The sequence below is a fragment of the Erinaceus europaeus genome, chromosome 12 (genome assembly GCF_950295315.1).
Source record: "Erinaceus europaeus chromosome 12, mEriEur2.1, whole genome shotgun sequence".
NCBI lineage: Eukaryota > Metazoa > Chordata > Mammalia > Eulipotyphla > Erinaceidae > Erinaceus > Erinaceus europaeus.
In genome coordinates, this window is record NC_080173.1 from 101,113,052 (window position 1) to 101,130,553 (window position 17,502).

The 17,502-nt window shown below is 53.4% G+C and overlaps 1 protein-coding gene across 2 annotated transcripts in view; it reads left to right on the top strand.

The window, feature by feature from the left end:
- CDCP1 (CUB domain containing protein 1) overlaps window positions 1–17,502 on the top strand; it is a 79,185-nt gene that overhangs the window by 29,596 nt on the left and 32,087 nt on the right. The window contains exons 1-3 of one of the 2 annotated variants that reach the window (XM_060204852.1): window positions 11,327–11,557; window positions 13,502–13,864; window positions 15,004–15,372. In XM_060204852.1, coding sequence (XP_060060835.1) covers window positions 11,383–11,557; window positions 13,502–13,864; window positions 15,004–15,372 — 907 coding nt within the window. In that variant the 5' untranslated portion in view covers window positions 11,327–11,382. Of the gene's footprint in view, window positions 1–11,326; window positions 11,558–13,501; window positions 13,865–15,003; window positions 15,373–17,502 lie in introns of those variants that run through there. The other variant, XM_060204853.1, reaches the window with a different exon arrangement.

The window sequence follows — 17,502 nt, forward strand, 5'->3', positions numbered from 1 at the left end:
CACACCCAGTAGAGCACATGAGTTAGCACGTGTGAGGACCTGGGTTCGAGTCCCCGGCTCCACCTAGAAGCGGAAAAAGCTTCACAGGTGGTGTCACTGGCTGTGGGTCTTCCCCACCTCTTCTCTCTGTCTCTATCAAAATAAAAAAGGAGCAACAACAGCAAAAAAAAAAAAAAAATCTGCAGGAAGTGGTGGAGTCATCAGCAGGGCACTAACCTCCAGCAGTAACCCAGGTGCCTGAGAGAGTGGGGGGGGGGGGGAGAGAGGGAGAGGGAGAGGGAGGGGGGGAGGAAGAGGGAGAGAGAGAGGGAGAGAGAGAGAGAGAGAGAGAGAGCGCCTTGCCTCACTAGGCCCAAGCAGCAAAGCAGATGGAGAGGGAAGGGGAGGGGAGCCAGGGGGAGGCTGGGTGCTGTAGACAGATGGGGCAGGTGGGGGGTACGTCATCTGGTCCTGTGTGATCTCCAGGTGGGCGAATTTTAGAGCTTCAGAGCCCAGCGACCCAGGACAGGTGGGCGTCCCCTTCCAGGCGGAAAGGTTCTAGAGAGAGGCCTGGCTTGCAGTCTCTTGGCCCAGCTCGTAGAAGCAGCTTCTGTAGGTGGGATCTGGGATCTGGGTGTTCTCCTAAACTGTGGTCTGGTTTGCCCACGAGCCAAGCCAACACTGACCTTCAGCCAGCAGCTCTCCAGCGGAGGCTCCTTCCTGTGCAGGGCCTTCCTCAGGGTTTGGCAGGCGCCTTTTGTACCCTGGGCTTTGTTCCAGAACTATAGGAATTCTGTTCCCTTTCTTGCTTTCTATCCTCTCTCTCGTTCATTCATTCTTTTTCTTTCTTTATTGGGGGGGTTAGTGGTATACAGTCGACAGTAAGATACCGTAGTTGGGACATGTGTAACGTTTCTCAGTTTCCACATCACACGCTGACCCCCACCGAGGTCCTCCTCCGCCATCCTGCTCCAGGACCTGCTCCCTCCTCCCCTGCCAGACTCCGTGACTTTGGTCCAGTACAGCACCTCCAGTCCACGTTCTGCTGAGTGTTTTCCCCTTTCTGTTCTGTTCTGTCTATGAGATCAGCCCGTCCGCATCTCTTTCTGGCTGATCTCACTTCACGTGATTCCTTCAAGCTCCATCCAAGATGAGGTGAAAAAGGTGAAGTCACCATTTTTAATAGCTGAGTAGTATTCCATCATGTGTATGGACCATATATACTCATCATGGACACCTGGGTTGCTTCCAGGTTTGGGCTATTATAAACTAGGAACTGTGTTCCTCTTGCCATAAGCTCCGCCTAATGTTTCTGATGCCCAGGCAGACCTGTGAGACCTGCAGACTTACCAGAATCCAAACATGTCAATTTCTTCCTTTTGTATTAAAAATAAAAACATGCCAAAAAGGAGGGTTATGGAGTCGGGCGGTAGCGCAGCGGGTTAAGCACAGGTTAAAAGCACAAGGACCGGCGTAAGGATCCCGGTTCGAGCCCCCGGCTCCCCACCTGCAGGGGAGTCGCTTCACAGGCGGTGAAGCAGGTCTGCAGGTGTCTGTCTTTCTCTCCCCCTCTCTGTCTTCCCCTCCTCTCTCCATTTCCCTCTGTCCTATCCAACCATGACGACATCAGTAACAACAACAGTAACAACAATAATGATAAACAAGGACAAAAAAAGGGGATAAATAAATAAGTAAAGAAGGAGGGTTATGCTCCAAACAATGTCAGTTCCAGGGAACTTCAGACCTTCAGCTTCAATTCAAACAACACTCACCCACTTGTCTTGCCTAGATCAGCGCCTAGGTGCTGCTGGCCGTGGGCTTGTCACATACACACAGCTTTTATCACGGTGAGTTTTCCTTCCACTTCCACTTCTTTTCTTTCTTTCTTTCTTTCTTTCTTTCTTTCTTTCTTTCTTTCTTTCTTTCTTTCTTTCTTTCTTTCTTTCGTGTGTGTTCTTCTTTTCCTCCACCTCCTCTTACCCCTTTTTAACCAGAGAACTGCTCAGCTCTGGCTCACGATGGTTGGTATCGACGCCTAGATCGACGCCTAGATCTGTTTGACATCTTTCTCTCTTCATACCTGCACATCACCTGGAGGGTCACCCTAGGATGTGTTTTTCTCTCGATTTTCTTGGTGAGAACAAGCCGTCCTCACCACAGAGGCCCTGCCTCCTGAGCCTGTCCTAGTCCTGACAGAGCAGCTGGCATAGTGGTCTGTTTTCATCTTGTGGTTTCAGGGAGGGGCTCCTCGTAGGTGGGCAGGTCTGTAGCCATCCTGCCGTCGATGGGATTCTGCCCCGGCTGTGTCTCCCCTGCCTGCAGGCCTTGCTGCAGGACTCTGTGTTTGGGGGGTGACAATCTGCCACCCCCTCCCCACAGCAGACCCCATCCAAGCGGGTTACGGAGGGTGTCGTAATCCCAGCTGCTGGTGCCGGCTGACGAGACCAGCGTTGGCAGCTCTGGGAGGGCACGGCGCCCAGGGTCAGTGGAGAAAGCAGAGGTGCCACGTCAGACATGGTGTCCCAGCCAGCTGCCTCCTGAGCTCAGCAAACTCAGGGAACGAGGCCTCTTCTCCAGTCTGCAGGGAAGCTAGAGCCACGAGTCAGTGCAGAGAACAGCCGTCCAAACCTGTACACAGACCAGGCCGGGCCAGGGGGCAGGAGGAAGCTTTCAAAGATGCTTCCGCGGGCTGGGAGAGAGCATGATGGTTCTGCAGAGCACTTTCTTGAGGCTCTGAGGTCCCAGGTTCAATTCCCAGTGTCACCATCTTTCTCTGTGTCTCTCTTATTAAAATAAATAATTTGATAAAGAAAAAGTTTTTCTTATTTCTTATTTTTATTTATTAGAGACAGTCAGAAGTTAAGAGGGAGGGGCATAGAGAGGAAGAGAAGCAAGGGGCGAGTAGTGGCGCACCTGGCTGAGCGCACATGTGACAGTGAGCAAGGACCCGGGCTCGAACCCCCAGACCCACCTGCAGGGGGAAGCTTTGGAAGGGCTGCAGGTGTGTCTCTGTCTCTTCCCCTCTAGATCATCCCCTTCTCTCTCGATTTCTGTCTCTATCCAATAAATAAATAAAGATAATAAAAATATGATTTAAAGAGAGACAGACAGACACCTGCAGCCCTGCTTCATCATTCTCAAAGCTTTCCTCCTGCAGGTGGGGAACAGGGTCTTGAACCCAAGTCCTGGTAACATGTGTGCTCAACCAGGCACTACCATCTAACCCCAGAAAACACTTTTTAAATTTTTTTTTGTAATTTTATTTATTTATCTTCCCTTTTGTTGCATTTGTTGTCTTTTTATTGTCATTGTAGTTATTATTGTTGTTGTTACTGATGTTGTCGTTGTTGGATAGGACAGAGAGGAATGGAGAGAGGAGGGGAAGACAGAGAGGGGGAGAGAAAGACAGACACCTGCAGACCTGCTTCACCGCCTGTGAAGCGACTCCCCTGCAGGTGGGGAGCCGGGGGCTCGAACCGGGATCCTTATGCTTTGCGCCACGTGCGCTTAACCCGATGCGCCACCACCTGACTCCCTTTTTTTTTTTTTTTAAACCAGAGCACTAATCAGCTTTGGCTTATGGTGGTGGTGTGGCGGGGAGTGACAGGGGTTGAACCTGGGACTTGAGAGCCTCGGCATGCAGAAAACACTTTTTGTGGGAGTCGGGTGGTAGCGCAGCAGGTTAAGTACATGTGGCGCAAAGCGCAAGAGCTGGCTTAAGGATCCAGGTTCGAGCCCCCGGCTCCCCACCTGCAGGGGGGTCGCTTCACAGGCGGTGAAGCAGGTCTGCAGGTGTCTGTCTTTCTCTCCTCCTCTCTCCATTTCTCTCTGTCCTATCTAACAATGACGACATCAGTAACAACAACAATAACTACAACAATAAAACAACAAGGGCAACAAAAGGGAAAATAAATAAATAAATATTTAAAAAAAGAAAACACTTTTAATTTTTATTTTTTTAATTTCTTTATTGGGGAATTAATGTTTTACATTTGACAGTAAATATTAATAGTTTGTACATGCATAACATTCCCCAGTTTTCCATAGAACAACACAACCCCCACTAGGTCCTCTGTCATCCTTTTTGGACCTGTATTTACCCCCCCCCCATCCACCCACCCCCAGAGTCTTTTACTTTGGAGCAATACGCCAACTCCAGTTCAGGTTCGACTTGCAGAAAACACTTTTTTAAAAGATGCTCACACTTGCATCAGTCTGAGAGTGAGTGCCTCCATCCAGGTTGCCCGAAGGGGCCTTGCCTGCCCCCCACCCCTTTCTCTCCCACTCCCCAGGCAGCTGCTGTGTTTTCTCTACTTATCCCCGCACCAAACAGTCTGCCGAGGGTAATATCCATCATGCCGGCATCTAACACTGACTGACGCCCTCACAGCGTTCTCAGCGCTTTCTCTATCGCCTGATTGGGCCTTAGGACAAAGTCATTATTCTCCTCAGCTGGGAGGAAAGTCAGGTGCTGAGGAAGCAAAGAATTTGCCCAAGGGGAGCCCGGTGGTAGAACTAGGAACTCACCCCAGGCAGCATTTTCTAAAAGCAACTGAATTGGGTGGTTTGTTGGTTTGTTTGTTTCATTGCTCCAGGCTGACTTTCCAGAAAGGAGGAGAGACAGAGTGAGAGACACCACAGGAGCTTCCTCCAGTGCTGTGGTGCTTTCATGTGCTGTGCCAAGGGATCGAACCTGAGTCAGGCACATGGCAGTGCAGGCACCCTTCCTGGTGAGCTATCTTGCCACCTCCCAGAATCCAGACTCCGCTGTGCAGAACTGATAAGACGCACAGACCCAACTGCATAAGGTGCAAATTCTTTTTTAAGCCATTACTATTAATCTGCCTATTATTGGCTAGAGACAGAAAGAAATTCAGAGGGAAGGGGAGGTAGGGAGAGAGACACCTGCAGCCCTGCTTCACCGCTCATGAAGCTTTCAATCAGGGCCTTGAACCCAGGTCTTTGCACACTGTAATGTGTGCGCTCAACCAGGTGCGCCGCCGCCCGGCCCCCCGCATGGTGCAGATTCCATGATCAGCAGTGACTTGCCTCTCCAGCCTGCCGCTGCCTCTGTCCCCAGACCCCTCTGCCCACACGTCCGCTGCCCTCCAGCCAGACCACGCCCTGGAGTCCTGTGCTCACAGCTGTCTTTGGCCCTGCTCTGCTTCCCTTGACCTTCTTGGCCACCCGCCCCAGAGCTCTCACTGGCCAAACATTAGTCAAGAGTTACCTGTTTATTTTTCTCTATCTGTTCACGGTGGACTCTTTCCTTCTTTCATTAATGCATTCTGTGTTTTCAGACAGAGGGTGAGAGACAGAGAGCGGAGCTACCCCACAGCACCACTCCACCCTCATGAAGGGCCCCACCAGGTGGCCAGGGGCTTACACCTGGGTCCTCACGCATGGCAAAGTGTGCGAGCTGCTAGGTGAGCTGTCTCGCCCCACCGGACATTTAAGTCATGCCTCCTCCGGGAAGCCCTCCTTGACGCCCTCAGAGTACTGTGTACTCTCGGGCCCTCCCAGGTGATGGTCTGTCAGGGCCTGATGGTAGACAGACGGACACATGCACGTTCAGTGTACTGGAATCCGGTGGGGAAGGAAGGCAGGAGTCATAGACACGGCATGCGTGTCTCCAGGGGTGGGTGTGAGCTGGAGGTTGAGTCACCCCCTTCTCCCAGAGTCTCTTCCCAGGACTCTCATGGTGTGAGCTCCCCGAGTTCTGTGCTGTGCAGACCTGGGCTGTAAGAGCTGGCCAAATAAGTCTCCGCTTTCCCCGGCGTCCGTCAAAAAAGTGGGACCCCCTCCTCAGATGAGCAGACGGCAGCCTAGCCAGTGAACTTGCTGTCCGCAGGTGACCTCTGTCACGTGTCCAGAAGTCGGTTATGGGTTTGCTTTGGAATCTGGCTCCCGTGCTCACCAGAGTGGCTTGCTGATTCATGATTATTTTTTATTTCATTTTATTAGTGGTTTAATAATGATGAACAAGACTGTAAAATGACAGAGGTATAATTCCACACAGTTCCCACCACCAGAGTCCCCTGTCCCCTCCTCTCCATTGGAAGCTTCCCTATTCTTTATCCCTCTGGGAGTGTGGACCCAAATTCTCTATGGGGAGCAGAAGGTGGGAGTTCTGGCTTCTGTCATTGCTTCTCCGCTGGACATGGGTGTTGGCAGGTGGATCCACACCCCCAGCCTGTCTCTGTCTTTCCCTAGTGGGGCAGGGCCCTGGGGAGGGGGGGTTCAGGACACATGGGGGAGGTCGTCTGCCCAGGGAGGGCAGTATGGCATCATGGCTCTATTTCTTTATCCGACTCCCCTGACGCTCTGGCCTGACCCCTACCTAGCCAAGCTCCCCACCCCACCCCCCAGGAAACAACACTCCATTTGAGGGCAGCTGCTTCCTACCCATCCCACACATTTGATGCAATAAATCACACCTGTCAGTCTTTTAAATTGCACTTGACAAATCCCAGGAGAATCCCCTTCCTTTCCCTTATAAAGACTTGCGAGGAAGACACCGCAGAGGCAGGCGAGGTGCGGTGATTAATGAGTGTAGGCTGAATAATACGTGGTGATTAAAACAATTGGAAACCCCCGTCTAAGACACAGCTGGGGAGGCAGAAGCTGGCAAAGGCACCCTAGTAAGGAGAGGGCAGGACACGGGAGAGCGGAGAAGAGGGAGAGCTGACTCACAGGCCGCCTCTGAGCCTTGCAGAGTGTTCTCGGGTCAGGAGCCCACACACGGCCGCCGTGAGGGGCGGCTTGGTTTCCTTCACCTGGGAGACCCTGGGATCATGTCAGAGTCTGGGTGTTGAAAGTGACGCTTTCTGAATGTGCTGCCGTTTAAAGAAGACGGGTGGAGGGGCCGGGTGGGGGCGCACCTGGCTGAGCGCACACGTTACAGTGCACAAGGACCAGGGTTTGAGCCCCCGGTCCCCACCTGCAAGGAGAAAGCTTTGCGAGTGACAAAGCAGGGTTTCAGGTGTCTCTCTGTCTCCCTCCCTCTGTATCTCCCCCTTCCCTCTTGGTGTATGTCTGTCTCGATCCAATAAATAAAGAAGGATAAAAATTAAATAAAAAGCCTTGAAATTCAAAAAAAGAAAACAGATGGGTGTTCTCTCCTCCCACCTATCTTTCTTGAATCTCCTCGGGGGACTGGGTATTTCCTTGGTCTAATACTTGGGAAGATGTTGCCCAGGTGTGCTGGCCCACCTGAGGGTGAGCCAGTGAAGAGATGGATGACTTTATCCCAGGATGGTAGTGAAATCTCCAGTTTCAGGATGTGATTAACAGTGTTGAGTGGGAGATGGGGAAGTCACAAACGAGCCCTGGGGCAGGGGGTGAGTTCTGAGTTATTTCATTCAGGTGTGGGTGTGGAGGAGGGTCTCTGCTACCCCGAATGCAGTGGGTCCTGGAATGATGGGGAGGGAGGTGAGAGGAGTCTGAGTTTCAAGCCTGTGCCTGGTGAGTCATCGTCCTTCCAGCCCCACTCTCCCCTCCCAGCCTAAATGAGTGTCCTTTAGGATGAGGGGAGGCAGCTGCAAAGGGTGGTGTCACGGTGTGTGTCCGGTGTGTGTCCGGGGCCCGTGACCTAGGAAACGGTCGTTCGTGGGAGTCAGCGCCTCGTGCAGGGAGGGGCCTCACACTTGGCTTTGCTGCACTTGTGTCTTTAGCTGGGTGTTTGCTCTGGGTTCGCACCTGAGGCCCAGGTGGAAGTCTCTGTCCTGGGGCATCGAGGGAGAGCTACCAGCTCCAGCTGGGAAGTGGGCGCTCTGGGCTCAGGCCAGAGTCAAAGAACCTGAGTGTCTCGCTAACCTCTGAAGCTCCGTTCCCTCTGCTTGCAGAATGAGTTTGGATGAAAACCAGGCTTGTGCAGAACCCAAATAAAGAATGTAGACGGCAACAGCGGGGGTCTGGCGGGGGCGCACCTGGTTGAACACACGTGTTACAGGGCACAAAGGCCCGGGTTCGAGCCCCCGGTCCCCACCTGCAGGGGGGAAGCTTCACGAGTGGTGAAGCAGGGCTGCGGGTGTCTCTCTGTCTCTCTCCCTTTCTGTCTCCCCTTCTATTTCTCTCTGTCTCTCCAGTAAGAAAGGAAGAAGGAACTACACTTTCAAATGATAACTTTGAAGGTGAATTACAAAATAAATAAAAATAAATCAGTGGCAACGTGGCTTCCTCAGTGCCCAGTGCTAGTGGCAGTGCCGGGGCTGGCAGGGCAAGCAGAAATCACGGACGAAGAGACAGAGCCTCCAGAGTGGGTCAAGTTCTTGCCAGATTCACCAGGGGAAGTGTTTGCGGTTCACCGGAGATCAGTTTCCACACTGCGGACGGAGCTGCTGGCTGGCCAGGGGAAGGGGATGCGAGGGCTGAGCAAACCCACAGGTCGGCTCACCGGAGGCCTCAGGCCATAGGCGCACCGGGCTCCTTGCCCCGGGCTCCTTGCCGGCTCCTCGCTCGCCGCTCCCTGGAGCCCACTGAGTGGGAGCGCTCAGGAGAGAGAGCTCGTGTGTCACTCCGACAGAGCTGGATACGAAACACCATCTTTCCTGACAGCGGAACACAAAGACACAAAGAGACTACTGAGCTGAACCGGCTACCCGGTGAAGAAGGACCTGGGTTCGAGCCCCGCTCCCCGCCTGCAGGGGGAAAGCTTGGCGAGCGAGCGATGAAGCGGATCTGCAGGCGTCTCTCTCTTTCCTTCTCTATCTCCTGCTCCTCTTTCAGCGTCTGTCTCTCTTTCCTAATACAAATGGGAAATAAAAAGGAAGGAAGAAAGGGAGGGGGGAGGAAAGAGAAGAAGGGAAAGGGAAACACAAGAAAAGAAAAGAAAAGAAAAGAAAAGAAAAGAAAAGAAAAGAAAAGAAAAGAAAAGAAAAGAAGCTTCTGTGCCAGGAAGAGACTCTACAGTAGAATCGGCCTGGAGTGCACAAGACCGTGGGTTTGAGTCCCATCACCCTCTGCCGCCCTGAAGTTGATGAAAAGTGCGCTTTCCAAAGGGAGAGGAAAGCAAACTGAAGAACAAAGAACAGTTCCTCCTCTGCAGGGGCCCTAGCCCCATGTGAGCTCTGGGTTCCCGTCCCAAGGTCACTTACAGACACCTGTGCTCCTACGCCCTGCTCCTGGGCAGTCAGCACCCCCCAGTGACCCACAGTCAGGGCCCAAGTCAGGCGAGGGGCAGTGACCCCTCCATGAAAAAGTGGCTTTTCCTTTTTGATCTGAGAAGACAAAGCTAGACGAAGTAATGAGTTTGAGAAGAGATTGCTTTGCTCGTTATCAGACTCCCATTCTTTTTTTTTTTTTTTCTCCCGGGTTATTGCTGGGGCTCAGTGTCTGCACTATGAATCCACTGCTCCTGGAGGCCATTTTTCTATTTTATTGAACAGGACAGAGAGAAATGGAGAGAGGAAGGGGAGACAGAGAGGGAGAGAGAAAGATAGATACCTGCAGACCTGCTTCACCACCTGTGAAGTGACCCCCCTGCAGGTGGGGAGCCGGGGGCTCCAACCAGAGTCCTTGCAAATCCCTACGTGAGTCTCTGCACTTCCTATTATGTGGACTTAACTGGCTGCATCACCGCCCTGCCCCTCTGCACCCCATCCTAGTCCATCACACACCCCAGGTTAGTGACCACCCCCATCTCGCTTGCTTGGTGTTGTGTGTGCAGACGATTTTGATGAACTGCTGTCTGGGGTGTTAGTGGCAAAGGCCACCAGAGTCACCCCCGCCTGATGTTCTGACCCCAGCACTGTGCCATCAACCTGTTCTCTCCTTTGCTGACAAGGTATCAGAGGGGCTCGAGCTGCAACCAGAGAACTCCTGCAGGGAACGTCTTTCCTTGATTGGTGGCCGGCAGACCCCGTGTTTTCAGATGAGTAGTGCACACGCCACCAGATGTGAAGTCCCGGGTTCAAGCTCCCAGCCCACCTGCAGGGGGAAGCTTCACAAGTGGTGTCGCAGCACAAGTGTCTCCTTCTTTCTGCCTCTCTGTCTCTGTCTCTTACTCTCCATCAGAGGGGGAAAAAGAGCTTCCAGGAGCAGTAGAGCTGTGCAGCCATCCATCAGCAACTTTGGTGGCCATAAATCAGTGATGGGTCAGGGGCTGGGTGGTATTTATCTGAAGGATGTGGTGCAGCGATTAAGCACACAATAGTGAAGCACAGGGACCGGCGTAAGGATCCTGGTTCGAGCCCCGGCTCCCCACCTGCAGGGGGGTCACTTCATAATCGGTGAAGCAGGTCTGCAGGAGTCCCATCTTTCTCTCCCCCTCTCTGTCTTCCTCTCCTCTCTCAATTTCTTTCTGTCCTATCCAACAACAGTGGGGGAAAAGATAGCCTCCAGGAGCAGTGGGTTCATAGTGTGGAAACTGAGCCCTATGAATAAAACTGGAGGCAAAAAAAATCAGTGGTGGGTCAAGCACAGGATGCCCAGGCCTGTGGGTACTGGCCTGCTACCCCCGCGTGTGGGAGCGCTGATGGCTCCTGCTGGCCCAGGGCCGCAGCTCTCCCAGTGTGTGCAGACGCCAGGCGCACCGCGTGTTAAGTGCTCACAGTGTGCTCTCGCCGTCCTTTTTTGTGTTGTGCTGTTGCCATGCGTGCTTAGTACCATTCTGTTACACGGAGAAAGAAGAGAGTGACGGGGAAGATAGGATCATGCACCTGCGTCGTCCTGACCTGAACCCGGATCTGGACCTGGCCTCCACTGCACTGGCCCCAGCTCCGTCTCTCCCTTTGATTCTTCTCTTTCTACCTAGGGGAAAAAAAAAGTTTGCCTAGAGCAGTGGAGTCCCAACATATGTATATAATTATAACAGTTTTGGTTGTGTTCGAATGTCATCTAACAGATTGAGTAAAGACAGCTTTCCTGTTCCTCCATACACCCTGCTCTCCTCCGACAGTGTGTTGTGGACAATCTCTGGGAACGTCTCCTTCACCTCCATCACCACAGCTGTGTAGACTGGGCAGGAGGCAGCAGCTCTTTGCAAACTGCTGGTGTCCGCGTGTGGACTTTGGTCTGTGGTCATGTAGCCGGCGGGCGTGGGGTTCTGGAGTCGCCGTTTGGCTCCTGGCACTGCGGGCGAAGAACGTGAGAACATGCTTCTCCAGACGTCTGCGGTGCTGAGCAGTTTCTGTTCCTGGAGGAGGCGGATAGCCAAGCTGGCCCCATGCCCTGCCCTGCCCGCGCTGGTTTGTCTCTGGCCTGTCGGCCAGGATGGCACTTCCTCTGCTGCTTGGTCACGCCAGTCTCCTCTCAGGCAGGAGGGTAGGCCCAGAGGCGCTAAAGAGGCCCCTCCCGGGCCCCCCGAGGGGTGGGCAGAGCAAGGGCTGAAGCCCTGAGCCAGGCCGCTTACCTCACTGCCCTTCCTCCTCAGCCTTTGAGATTGATCTGCCAGTGGGAAGTGAAATGGTGATTCATATAAGGCTCAAGAACCTGCTTGTCCTGTGGAAGCCCTGCTACATCGTCCTTGCGAGAAGGCAGCTGAAGAGTCTGCAGATCGAAGCTGGACAGAAAGTGAGCTTCTCCTTTAGCTGTCAGAACCCTCAGAGGTTCTTCATCATGAGCATTCAGAAGAAGATTGGTGAGTTGCCCGGGAGGTGGCGCAGAGCAGTGGGTTGGACCCTCAAGCAGAGCCGCCAGGTCCTGTGTTCCATCTCCAGCACAGCTTGTGCCAGGGCACTGCTCTGCATAGTCAGTCTCTCTCTCTCTCTCTCTCTCTCATTAAAATAAAATCAATAAGATATTTTTTTAAAAAAGAAGGAGAATTCAGTGGGTTGGTGTGTTGCAACTGAAGGAATGAATCGCATCTGTTCACTCCTGAAGCCGCCAGTAACCTACTGAAAGGAACGCGGCCACAGCGGGAGGCTGCTCTGTGCCCTGTGCTCTGTGCGGGCGGCTTGCTTCACGAAGGCTTCATCCATGAACACGGAGTCATGGCAGAGCCCGCAGTCTGAAGGGACACTGCGCTGTCCTCCTATCTCCTTATCCCCTCTCAAATTCTCTCTGTCTTATCCGGTAAAAATTAGAAAGAATGGGGTGTTGCACCAAAGTCAAAGACTCTGGGGTGGGGGGTGAAGGAGAGGGTTCAGGTCCTGGAACATGATGGCAGAGGAGGACCTAGTGGGGGTTGAACTGTTATGTGGAAAGCTGGGAAATGTTACACATGGACCAATTACTGTATTTTACTATCAACTGTAAACCGTTAATCCCCCAATAAAGAAATTTTTCAAGATTAGAAAGTAAAAAAGGGGGGGGGGGAATGTCCACCAGGTGCAGTGGATCCATAGTGCTGGCACTGAGCCCCACTGTGATAACCCCAGAGGCAAAGTTAAATTAAATTAAAAATAAAATATTTTTTTAAAAATTAAAGTTACCTGTTCCAGAGCACAAGATATCTTGCAAACGGTCTCCCTCTGGCGTCCAGAGCAGCCTGGACAGGGCCCCCTCCCCACTGGACTCTATAACCTAGTCTGGAAAACGCAGTCCCAGGGAGGTGTGTTAGACACAGTTCCCTAGAAGCAGAGCCTGGTGAACGACTTGAGTGAAGTCGCTGATCCTGAGAGTCCCCCAGGAGGAATCGGGGAGAAGAGAGGGCCCAGGCAAAGCCAGGTGGTTCTGAGGTGAAGTGTGGTCTCGGGCTGATTCTGGGGCAGAGTGAAGTCACAGAGAGGTGTCAATGTGATGCGGAGGATGGAGCTTTTCACCTCGTGAGATGGAAGGGGGCAGGCAGTGAAACCTCAGGCGTTTCTTTTTTTCTTTCTTCATTTCTTTTGCCTCCAGGGTTATCGCTGGGGTTAAGGGCCAGCACTATGAATCCTCCACTCCTGGAGGCCATCTTTTCCATTTTATTGCATAGGACAGAGAGAAATGGAGAGAGATGGGGAAGACAGAGAGGGAGAGAGAAAGACAGACACCTGCAGACCTGCTTCACCGCCTGGGAAGCGACTCCCCTGCAGGTGGGGAGCTGGGGGCTCAAACCCGGATCCTTGCACTTAGTATTTTTTTAAATATTTATTTATTTTCCCTTTTGTTGCCCTTGTTTTATTGTTGTAGTTATTATTACTGTTCTTGATGTCATCGTTGTTGGATAGGACAGAGAAAAATGGAGAGAGGAGGGGAAGACAGAGAGGGGGAGAGAAAGACAGACACCTGCAGACCTGCTTCACCGCCTGTGAAGCGACTGCCCTGCAGGTGGGGAGCCGGGGGCTCAAACCGGGATCCTTACCCCGGTCCTTGCACCTTGCGCCTGCACTTTGTATCATGTGCACTTAACCCCGTGCACCACCTGCCCCCTCCCCTCAGGCTTTTCTGCTTCAAAGCGGTTCCTCTAGCTGTGAGGCCTCCACGCCCAGAGAAGGGTCTCGCTGTGAGGCCTCCACGCCCAGCACTCTGACGGCAGGGGAGTGGGTGCACACCACGGAGGAACCCCCAAAGCATCGCCAGTATTGTCAGGGGTGAACGGGGACGAGCCCGGGGTCGGGTCGGGTCGGGTCTGACCAAGGACGCTTTGGTGCCTGTGTTCCAGACTGCAAGTCGGGCCCCTGTCCTCTCGGGGACCTGCCGCTGCAGCCCCCACCATCGACACTGCCCGCCCTCAACAGAACGTTCACCTGGGACGTGAAGGCTCACAAGAGGGTCGGCCTGGAGCTGCGGTTCTCGACCTCTCGCCTGCGGCAGGTGGGGTCCGAGGAGAGCTGCCTCCACGGAGCCACTCACTCCGTCAGCAGCGAGATCGACGGCGCCTCCGTGGACATCGGGACCTTCTGCGATAACGGCACAGTGTCTCGGATCAAGGTGCAGGAGGGCGTGAAAGTGGCCTTGCGACTGCCCTGGTTCCTCTACAGGAACGTCTCTGGCGTCAGCATCACCAACGGCTCGTCCATAAAGCGTAAGCCTCCTGCGCTTCTCCTTGCTGTCCGCTGAGCTTGAAGCCCACAGTCACCATTGTTCTCGGCAGGGATCGGCGGTCATGTGTGGTCCCACCTGGACACCTTAATGACCGTCCTCACCCCCTCTCTCTCTCGTTGTCTTTATTTATTGGATAGACACAGCCAGAAATTGAAGGGAGGGGGAAACAGAGAGGGAGAGAAAGAAAGACACCTGCAGCCCTGCTTCACCACTCGCAGTGATTTCCCCCTGCAGGTGGGAACCAGAGTCTTGAACCTGGGTACGTGTGCTCTGTCAAGTAACTCTCTCGCTCTCGCTCTCTCTTCCTCCCCTCCTCTTTCCTCTTTCCTGAAACTCTTGACAAGGAAGCTCTGGTAGCAAGGAAAAAGTGACAGTAGGGACGGGGCAGTGGTACACCGAGTTAAGCACACCTATTACCCAGCACAGGGACCCAGGTTCAAGCCCCCTCTGCCCACCTGCAGTGGGGACACTCACAGGTGGCAAACCAGGTCTGCAGGTGGTCTGTCTTTCTCTCCCTCTGTTCTATCTGCCTGTCCTCTCTTAATTTCTCTCTGTCCTGTCGGGTAAAAATCAGAAAGAAAGAAAAAAAGGGGGGAGGAGGATGTCTGCTAGGAGCAGTGGATTCATGGTGCCAGCACCAGGCCCCCGCAATAACCCTGGTGGCAGTTACAGAAAAAGTGAAAGTAACAATAATAAATGAAGACAGAAATGAATTTAAAAATGAAAGTAAGAAATGCCTAGCTCTCATGACTCCCTGCTTAGCTCACTACGTCCTGCTGCGGCCCGTGCTCCTGGGGTTAAGCTGGGTGCCGTCCGCCTCCGCCGGCCTAGGGAGCAGTAGACCGCGTCCGGTCCAGAGCCGCACTCGGGACTCCCATGCGGCCCGACCTCGGCTCTGGAGGGGGAGTTTACAGCAAGCGAACAGACAGACGCCACAAACCTGGACTTTTCCTTCTTCTTTCTTTTTCTTTGCTACTGAGTTTGGGTGTCGAGCATTTCACCTGCTCTCCTCACACCTCATGCACACTCCTGCTCCTCGCTAGGACCTGAGCCCTCCCAGGGACCCTCCTGGAGCCCCCACGCTGGGCTCCTTTCTTACTGGGCTCCCTCTCCCAACAGGGTTCTGCGTCATCGAGTCTGTGTTCGAGGGGGAAGGCTCAGCGACTCTGATGTCAGCCAACTACCCGGAGGGCTTCCCGGAGGACGAGCTCATGACGTGGCAGTTCATCATCCCCGCACACCTGCGGGCCAGCGTCTCCTTCCTCGACTTCAGCATGTCCAACTGCGAGAAGAAGGAGGAGCGGGTGGAATACTACATCCCAGGCTCTGCCACCAACCCGGAGGTGTTCAAGCTGGGGGACAAGCAGCCCGGGAACATGGCTGGGAACTTCAACCTCTCTCTGCAGGGCTGCGACCAGGACGCCCAGAACCCAGGCCTCCTCCGGCTGCAGTTCCAGGTCTTGGTCCAGCACCCACATAAGGAGAGCAGTAAGTGAGCCTCGTCCTCTTTTCTTCTCCTCCCCAACCCCTTCTCTCCTTCCTGGAGACTCCACCTGGGGTGAGACTGCCTTCCCGTTTCTCACCTGCGGTCTCGAGCACGGTGGGCTCTGAGCCCCGTGCGAGTCTCAGGACGTGTGCTGCCAGGCAGTGAAGACAGACCTGTTGTTCTAGCCGCAGCTCACCTTTCCGCTGAAGCACAAGAAGCAAACACAAACTGGAATCCCAGGAGCTAAACTGGAAGGTGTCCTCCTGGATCTCACGACGCTGGTCTCCTGTGGGGCCTGGGTGCCTGCACACCACTAGCAGTGATGGGGAAGGACCCTGGTTACTGGCTCGGGAGCCAGACCACAGGCACGCTCTGCACACGGAATCTCGCCCTAAGCATGCCTCCTGCATGGCCTCAGCTAGTCCTTCTTTTCCTTTCTGTCTTTCTTTTCTTTCTTTTTTTTATTTGTTACTGCAGTTTGTTACAAGATGGTAAGATGACAATGTTCAGCTCCACACCACACCCACCACAAAGTGGCCCCACCCTCCCACCTCCCAAAGTGAAACACCAGCGTTCTCACCGGTCTCACAGACAGTTTGCTTGCCTCTGTTAGGATTTTTTTTTCGACTTCCTGTGAATCAGACTCTAGATTCCACCTATGAGTGAAACCATCTGGCCGTTGTCTTTCTTCTCTTATTTCACCAAGCATCATCACTTCCAGTTCCATCCATTTTGTCCCAGAGGACACAGCATCATCCTTGTTGGCTACAGAGTAGTATTCCATGGGGTATATAGCCCATAACTTCTTTAGCCAGGTACAGGAAATGTTGGCGTTATCATACAAGCACTGAGCCCCAGAGACAACCATGGTAGCCAGAGGAATCAAAAGCTCTGAGAGCTTTTAATTAAAGAGTTTCTGGACAGCTCCAGCATGACCTGCAGACCCTCTACCCCTCACACAAGGGTCTCACCACAAGGGGCCCAAGAAGCAGCTGTTGACAGAGGCAATAAGCAGATATCACCTTGAACCGAACTGTCTGTCCCAGAAACGCAGCTGTCTCTCCTGTCTCTCTCCGGAAACCTTCAGAAGGTCACCCGAGGCAGTGAGTCCCGCGGGCCCACTGTTTGGTGTAGCCCACGCCTAACTAAGCACACGGAGGCGGCTTACGTTATGGCCAGCGCAGGCTTGGACCCCTTCCTCTCCTGCTTACTGCAGAAGGTGGAGTTTGTCTGTGTGGCTCAGTCAGCCTCCCTGCGATGCAACTTCTCCAAATGGAGGGGGCAGGACTGCTGCCCTCCCAGGGGTGCTGTGGGGGTAAAGTGAAGGGGCCGCTGAGTAAGTAGTCATTAAAGGGGACCCTGCAGGGTATAAGGTCAACACAGGGGCACAGGGCCATGGAACTCCACCCTGTAATCTTACAGTCTTGTAAACCGCTGTTAATCATGAATAAATAAATAGGAGAAGTACATGGGGTGTGGAACTATACCCAGTAATCTTACAATCTAGTAAACCATAAACCATCAGGCATAAATAAATAAATAAGCACAGGCCTGAAAAGACACCACCCTCGTCCTTAGAGACAGACAGGCGAGGCTGCCGTGTGGCTTCCTGAGTGCCGTGTGCTGGAGCAGAGGCAGATGGCACACCTCACGCTGGCAGGAGCGGGCTTCTTACTGTGTCTGCCTTCTTAGCTTTGGATAAAGAGACAGGGTGGGGGGGTTGTCAAGAGGCTCAGTCCCTTGGGCTGGCGTTTCTGCCTTCCTGCCCTCGTTTCTCTCTAGAGCACCAGGCCACAATTGAGTCCTTCGCCCCTTTTTGCACCTCCCTGAGCCCAGGCCAGGGCCTCTTGCCCCAAATTTGACCTTCCTATGTCCCCGTGCAGTGGGAAGCAACGGCCCACACTGAGGCCAGCACACCGAGAACATGCGTGTGAGTGGCCTCCATACATCGTGCACCATGACCACATGTATCTGTCGCTCTAAGCTCCTCCCGCTCACGACCCCAGTTCAAGCCTTGGCCCCACCACACTGGGGGAAACTTCAGTGCTGTGGTGTTTTCCCTGTTTGTCTGTCTGCCTGTCTACTTATCTGGAAGAAAAAAAAATAGCCAGGAACAGTAAAACCCCAGTAAC